Source organism: Ostrea edulis, chromosome 6 (assembly GCF_947568905.1).
Source record: "Ostrea edulis chromosome 6, xbOstEdul1.1, whole genome shotgun sequence".
NCBI lineage: Eukaryota > Metazoa > Mollusca > Bivalvia > Ostreida > Ostreidae > Ostrea > Ostrea edulis.
Window position 1 is genome coordinate 44,602,734 of NC_079169.1, and position 8,341 is coordinate 44,611,074.

Genomic DNA, 8,341 nt, shown 5'->3' on the forward strand with positions numbered 1-8,341 from the left:
CAAAGAGAAAGAGATATCTCTATCAATGTAAAAAGAGATATCTATTTAAGTTAGAGAGATATTTCTTTAAATTTTCAAAAAGATATATCTCTTTAAATTTTTCTCTGTGATCATAATGACTTCTCCCTGTTGCATCGCTATTAACATGATGTAACCCTATTTTTTTTAACCAATCAAAATACTTCTAGTGTAAAAATGGCGGTTGGGGTAACATTATCAAGTTACTGAGAGGTTAAATCCAGTCTAGCTCACATATATTATCAATTTATTGTCTCTATTTTCTGTTACTTGTATACACTTCATATGCAATAAACGCAAAATCTTCCCCGGGATTGCAGCCATCAGCATTCTCTACCCAGAGTTCCGTGCGCTCACCGCACTACACAGCTAAATGGTAAATATGTACTTATCAAAGTGCCAGTGGGCTATGAAAAGAGTCTGATGTCATCACCTGTTACCAGAACTTTTAAACGGAAAGGAAACCGAGAATTGATGTTTATATCATGTGATTATATTGTCACGTGACCGTTGACAGTGGTGTATGTGAAGCTTGCGTAACGCGCCCTCTGGTGAGAGAATGCAGCCATCATGCTAAGATTTCCTTTGTCGGGTTTTTGGTTTAGGGAGAATTCCTTTTAAGTATTCAAACTAATAAAAATATTTGAAAGAGATATCTCTTTAGGAATACTCTGAGAAATAGCTCTGTAAGTGAAGAAGATATCTCAAAGTAAAAGAGATATCTCTCAGAGTAAGAGATATCTCATTAAGTGAAAGAGATATATCTCTAATTGGATGATATACCTCTTAAAGTATGAGAGATATATCTCTAATTGGAAGAGATATCTCTTTTTAGGGAGATATCTCTTTGAAATAAGATATACAATCAAGAGCATTAAATTATTGTTTTTCGATTGTTCTGTTAAATAAATGTTTACGATATCAAATGTGGACAGATTCGCACAAGAGCAATTAAATCTTCATGTATACTTAATATACCAACGTATTAGGCACGTAGAACCACGGGGATGACCCTCCATTTGTTTGACAACGTTCAATTTATGTTATTTTCACATGTGAAATAAGATTAATTTGCGGATTGGCCCCCACCCCACTCTTTTGATAGTAGTAATGAATGGTAAAAATGTAATAATGAATGAACTGATAAATTGAAAGATGAATGGAGCCCCCTCCCTCCAATTTAGCAATACGAAGTTTGGGCAAAAGAGACATTTTTAGGTTCCTTTCTGCTTGTCAACAATTGTAGAAGACAATTTCTCCTCTGACTGTCCTACACTTTGAAAAACGATGCTGTGTGTTTGCGTACTATTCTAAATCTTTCCAAAATAATCACTCCGTGACGGCCGCCAGTTGAATAAATATTAATTTTATACCCTGGCACCTATCGGCTTCCGTAGGTGGTACCAAAGTCCTGTCCACAAACGTACTAGATTGATTGCTTTTACTCGATTTCGGTATGTCTATAAAAGAGTTTTCAGCATAATAAACAGTAAATTGTGTGCTATGTATACACAATAATAAGAGAAAAATCACGAAAAAAAAAAAAAGAAAAGAAAAAAAGAAGCTATCTGGGACCAATCGGAACTCCTCGAATGTCTCGCGCACTCAACATAGATGTTGACATTCTCTCACCAGAGGGCGCGCTACGCAAGCTTCACTTGCAATCGGAACTCCTCGAATGTCTCGCGCACTCAACATAGATCTCGGATGTAATACGATGGCATCCATGAGTGAACTTGATGCATTTGTCAATTGTGACGTCACAGCAATGCATCAAATTCGCTCATGGATGCCATCGTATTACATCCGAGATCTATGTCGAGTGCGCGAGACATTCGAGGAGTTCCGATTGGCTTCACTTGTGGAGCGTAGCGTAACGCCCTCTGGTGAGAGATTGAGATGTTGAGTGTGCGAGATATTCGAGGAGTTCCGATTGATCTGGGACCTTCGTCTTTCTGCGGTACTACATTTACCGCTTGCCCGCAAAACATGCGCAATGGCATTTATGGAAACAAATATGGCTGCGCCCATGATTATTTGTGAAGGGTGTCTAATTTCTTTATACTGTCATAACTGTGTCAATGTTTGAGTCCCTGTGATACTTTTCCTTACTAGCAATAACATTAAGGTTTTAAAAACAACAGTTGCAGTATAAGCATATGCTTGTAAGTATTTGCAGTCATAACGTCAATATTTGAAATGGGCGTTATAAAATGTTGGCCGCTGTCCCCCCTTTAGCGAGGATGTCACTGCAATGCGAACATCCCTCAGTAGTGGTAAAAAATTACTCCACTATACCGCAGCGTTTGTCATGCAATTTGGAAATAAGATATTTGATCTTTATAATTTCCCCTTTAGGTTCCGATTTCCTCTTCTTTAGTTTGTTTGTTTTTTGTTGTTTTTCCCCCGTACGAATTCCCCTTAGAGCCAGGTGACACACATGATTTGCATTATTCACTAAATCGTGCTTTAATCGTTTTGATCTTTCAATGAGTTTTTGTCAGATCAGTCTAAATGAAACACATGTATTTCATTAATTGCACTAACCTCTTTATTCAGCTACAGTTGTTTGCCTAGTTCCGGATCACATTTTCATTAACGATTGCTAGCGGTATAATCCACGAAGATACTGTAGGTTTTAATCGTCTTGTGAGAAGATCAGAAGTTACTAAAATGAAAAATAACAAAAATTATTTGGAAATCGTGGTAAATATCACCGGCCTTTGCATTTTCCATAACCGTGTTCATAGGTCAGTTCCGAATCACACTGCCAGTTCCGAATCACGGGAATGTTTGAAACAACTGCAGGCCGATTCGAACTTTCACTGACCCGATCCGACTTTCAATCGGTCCGAAACTTTAAATCAGTACGTGTGTATGTTTATATTGCTTGATATATACCTAGTTTTTGTAGAAATAAAATCAAATCAAACACTAGTTTAAATTAATCTTTACATTATTGACGTTATATATATATCGAACAATATTCAAAGCTTCACATTTAGGTATTAACATAGCCAAAACTGCGGCATTCAAAATTCTCTTAATCAACATTTATAAATAATTATCTTTCTCTGAGTGTGGTTATGATCTAACATTATATATACCTGGGATAACAATCCTTCGGCATTTTCTTATGGAGTTGGAAAGAAAAAATAATAGTCATACATGTATATCAATATGCTTAAAATTGAATTGACTACAGTAGGCCTATACTTTTTAAATATCAATTTCAAGATGTAAATCTAGATACAATACATAGTATATTTACTGTCCCGATGTTCTCATTGTAATGTATTTAAGGGGGGAGGGGTATCAATTTTGGTAATCAGAAAAAGAAAAATTATTGTGTTTATGAAAAAAATGTGTGCGTATTATATATGACACTACTTCTATAAATCGAACACTGCATTTGATGTGAACTGAGATATTGCTCAAAGTTTAAAACTAAATTCAACAAGTCGCATATGACAGTAGTTGACACGACTGATCCGGAATTGGACAAACAGATGGTGTCTCTTTGGTAAGGCATCTCAACTACAATAATGCATTCACTGAAGAAATATTTATTGATGCATTAGCTGAAAGATATATCAATTAAATGCATTTATTTTTTGTGCAGAAAACTTGGTTATTTTTTAGCTACAGACAACTTTTCCCCCCAGCCACGATTTTTTCCCAAGCGTGTAAGTGACAAAGATGTTGAAGTCCTAATGTATTAAAGAAGTGTGACAAGTAATAAACCTGGGTTGGATAAAAATTACAATAGTTTTGTATCCCCCAGTAATCATTTTCAACGTGATTTACCTTTCTAAGTAAAATCATTTCATTAATTAAATATTTTTTAATGATAATTACAAAGTGATTCGGAACTAGCAATGATACGGAACTGGGCAAACGACTGTATAAAGCTTTATAAACATATTTGAAATAGCTTGATTTGATTTAGCTAGTTTAGATTGAATTTCTTAAGTGCAGTGGTATAGCCAAAAAGTCGCTTTATAATAATTTTTGAAGTGTTCATACTTTGAACTAACCACCACACTATTCTAATTAGAGTTCATGACTGTACTAAGATTTCAGATTTTTCATGAAAAGAGAATTTCTTTTGTATTGTTAACACTTAACAGTCTTAACTGTCCACTACCCTGTGTGTGTTGAAGCATAGAAAAGTATTATACATACGGTGAGACCGTTGGACCGAGCGAAGCATGAAATGGTCATTGACGTATCCCAAGTGATAGATTATGATTCATTTAAAAATATATATAGTTTATGAAATTTTCCTTGCGCTAAACACCCAGTAACATCTCAATATTAAAGGGGGATATATGAAGATAACAGTTCTACAGGATCCGCCTATTCATTTAACGCGGGAAATGAAACGCAAGGCGACATAAACCGTGCATTGTGACGTCACATTTAGCCTCGACTTTTTTCTCTTTCAAAGCAAACATTTATAAACAACAATACATCCTGTTTGCAATTAAAAAGGTCGTTAAAACTAAACAAAATTAACCAATAAATTCAAAATGGTAAAAAAGTATCATTCTCTCACCAGAGAATGCCGTAAATTCGTATATTGTTATTTAAAGAAACTCGTGAACTCGTTCATCTATTTAGTCGTTTTACTGGTTTTCCATTTGATGATTGGCTAAAAACTGTAACAATAATAATCACACCATTCATTTTTAACAAACTGGGTGTTTGAATTACAAATTACATGTCAGTCTTGTATTTTTGGCATTCAAAACTAAAACATAAATAAATCTAGAAGCAACTAATTAACAAAGCAATATGGCGGCGCCCATATGGATCACAAAATTTATAGTGAAAGTATGTAGAGATTATATCCATTCATTTGCTGATTTTCTCATTTTTTCTTTTACATACGTGTTACCTTTAGAACCTTGCTTCGTGGACGGGCCTTGGGCCCATCCGAGCTTCGCTCGGTATGATGACTTTACAATGTGTAACCTTATTGGCAAACCTTTATTCTGTTGATCGTCCTTGACTTTTATTCTATTCTGAAGATTGCATAGCTGTTTCTTTACAACTTATGAATCCTAAACATTTCACAATACTTGTCATTTCCATTAGTGGAACTCTTCAAATTAAAGACGCGTAAAGTCGTGCTACCGGGACAACATACGTAAACATTACTTAGGCATACATAATATAAATTATGGTATCGGATACATATTATATATAACCGACTGCAAACCACAACACTGATTAAAATTCTAAAGTCAAATTTAGGAATTGATTATTCTTACAAGAAAACAGACGAACTTATTAAACTATGTGAGGGAGAGAAGGTACCAAATCTGACCGATATAAAGCAGCAATCGCAAGAAGAACTGTGAAGGGAAAAACCTATATGCACATCCAACACAAGAACCTTTCTTGTAATTAATGTGATTAATATGTTTTTAAAGTCTGTCAGACTATGAAGACATTCTATTTTATCATACAATTAGGACAGGTTCATATGGCATGGACTTGGTAATCGTACACGAACACCCCCCCCCCCCCAATTTCCATATTTTAGAACAAGTTATATATATGCCAAACTGCATTTTTAAAGACGTTTATAACACTAATTAACACAACTAATGCGTTTCCAAACTGCATTTAAGCTATTTTGAAAATTACAAAATATTGATGGATTTAGGACAGAGAACATCATTGTTTGGAATTTTTAAAATAGGTGTGGTGGAGTTTAAAAACATGTAACATTTTTAATACGATTGTGTTAGAATATTTGAAAAATGCAGTTTGACCGATGGTTATTTTATTTATAAATACACCATGTATTTTAACTCTTAAAAAAAGGGGGGTGGGGTGGTATGACCGTTTCGTTTATGTCCTAGTAATCTCACAATTGCTCGCGAGACTTGTGCATTTACTTACCAATGACGCACAAGAGTCATCAAAGCGCGATAACTCTAACGAGCTGGTAATGAGAAGTATTATGAACCCAAATTCTTCTTAAGGGACATAGTTTAAGAATTATTTTTTGTGTACAATATGTTTTATGGACTTCAAGGGTGAAATATATTCACTTGGTGAAATTAAATTTTTATGCTTTTCGAAATTTTAAAATCCTATTTTTATGCTTTTAGAAATGAATTTAATAAAAAATTTGAAATTTAGCTATATCAAGCTATTTGAAATAGCTTTGTAAAGCTATATAGCTTAATAAAGCTATATAGCTAAATACAGAGATTATGCTGGACCTTATTAATACTATGTAGAGAAGGTCTCATTTTTAGCTCACCTGAGTTGAAAGCTCAAGTGAGCTTTTCTGATTGCCTGTTGTCTGTCGTTTGTCCGTTTGAAAACTTTTTATACTTTTGACTTCTTCTCAAGAACCACTGGGCTAATTATAACCAAACTTGGCCAAAAGCATCATTGGATGAAGGGCTTTCAAGTTTGTTCAAATGAAGGGCCATGCCCCCTTCAAAAGGGAGATAGTCACAAAAATAGGGTTGGGTCATGTAAAAATCATCTTCTCAAGAACCACTGGGCCAGAGGAGCTGAAATTTACTTGAAGGTTTTTGACATAGTGCAGATTCAAGTTTGTTAACCCCCCCCCCCCGGGGAGTTGAATGGGGCCACAATAGGGGATCAAAGTTTTACATACAGATATATAGGAAAAATCTTCTTCTCAACAACCACTGAGCCAGAAAAGCTGAGATTTACATGAAAGCTTCCTGGCATGCAGATTCAAGTTTGTTAAACTCATGACCCCTGGGGTTAGGATGGGGCCACAATAGGGGATCAAAGTTTTGCATACAAATATATAGGAAAAATCTTCTTCTCAACAACCACTGAGCCAGAAAAGCTGAGATTTACATGAAAGCTTCCTGGCATAGTGCAGATTCAAGTTTGTTAAACTCATGACCCCTGGGGTTAGGATGGGGCCACAATAGGGGATCAAAGTTTTACATACAAATAAATAGAAAAAAAAAATTCTCCTTAAGAACCATTGAGCTAAAGAAGTTTACATTTGCATAAAAGCTTCCTGACATAGTGTAGATTGAAGTTTATAAAAATCGTGGTCCCAGGGGGTAAGATAGGGCCACAGTATGGGATCAGAATTTTACATACAAATATATAAGGAAAATCATTAAAAATCTTCTTCTGAAAAATCACTGGCCAGAAAAGTTGACATTTACATGAAAGCTTCATGACATGGTGCAGATTCAATTTTGTAAAAATCATGGCCCCCGGGAGTAGGTTGGGGCCACAATAGGGATCAAAGTTTTACATGCGAATATATAGGAATTTTTTTAAAATATGAGCCAAGGTGAGTGATGTGGCCCATGGACCTCTTGTTTGAAAATTGTATAAAACCGTAAAGGAAATTTTTATTTGTCAGTACTCAACAGAATAAGTCCCAATGAAATTACATACAAACCACTTCACTTCTCATCGAATAATTGTAGTGTGAAAATTGTTTTTGCTGATTGAAAATTTGCTTCTTGTATGTTGAATTTTGAATATCTTATGATCATTTGTTAAACTGACTGGGCTTTAGTACTCCAAATAATAGGCTGGACAGTAGAGGCACTAGACAGTACCAAACTCAGACATAACTGCATTTTGAATTATGATTTGTCTAGAAAAAATATTATTGTTCATGTGGTTTACCTGAGGACTCATATAATTTTTTCTTTGTGTGTAACAGAAGTTAATTATTAAGGAGTCTTTTACATTTTACTCCATTATCTATTATTGATTGTCACTTACTTCTATGGGGAGACGAAGCTCAACATGTTGAAATAAACCAGCATATTTTTTTCCTCTGTTCGAATTTACTGTTACTACTACCTAACACCATGCTTTATTCAAATAACTGACCTATAATACACGTATATTTATATAACTGACCTTTAATACATGTATATTTATATAACTGACCTTTAATACATGTATATTTACTCATTTATTTAATGCAACTAAGAATGATTATGTCTATTTATAATATTAATTAGTATATTGACAGTAATATTTAAGTTAAGAACCCCGTAAGTTGAAAGAGCTTGTGTTCAAACAGTTTGTATAATATGCTCTAATACAATAAAATATGTTCAAATCAAATCAATTAGAGTCAGTCACTGATAGCCTGTAGAGTCACTGATAGCCTGATCAAATTATAGCAGTCACATTATAACATATCCATAATGTTCAGAGGAGGTGCAAATTTCTTGACTGTCGAGGGTTTTAATCCATAAATGTAGGAAACTGAGTTTAGATAACATGGTAATGATTTATAAGATTGCTCCATATACTAACAATGACAAATCATGGGATACTT

General features: G+C 34.5%; 1 protein-coding gene across 2 annotated transcripts in view; it reads left to right on the top strand.

The window, feature by feature from the left end:
* Positions 1-1,864: 1,864 nt before the first annotated feature.
* Positions 1,865-8,341, top strand: part of LOC125645583 (vacuolar protein sorting-associated protein 18 homolog) — a 58,417-nt gene continuing 51,940 nt past the window's right edge. Inside the window, exon 1 of one of the 2 annotated variants that reach the window (XM_056139683.1) lies at positions 1,865-1,978. In XM_056139683.1, the coding sequence (XP_055995658.1) occupies positions 1,918-1,978 (61 nt within the window). In that variant the 5' untranslated portion in view covers positions 1,865-1,917. The remainder of the gene's footprint in view (positions 1,979-8,341) is intronic. The other variant, XM_048871173.2, reaches the window with a different exon arrangement.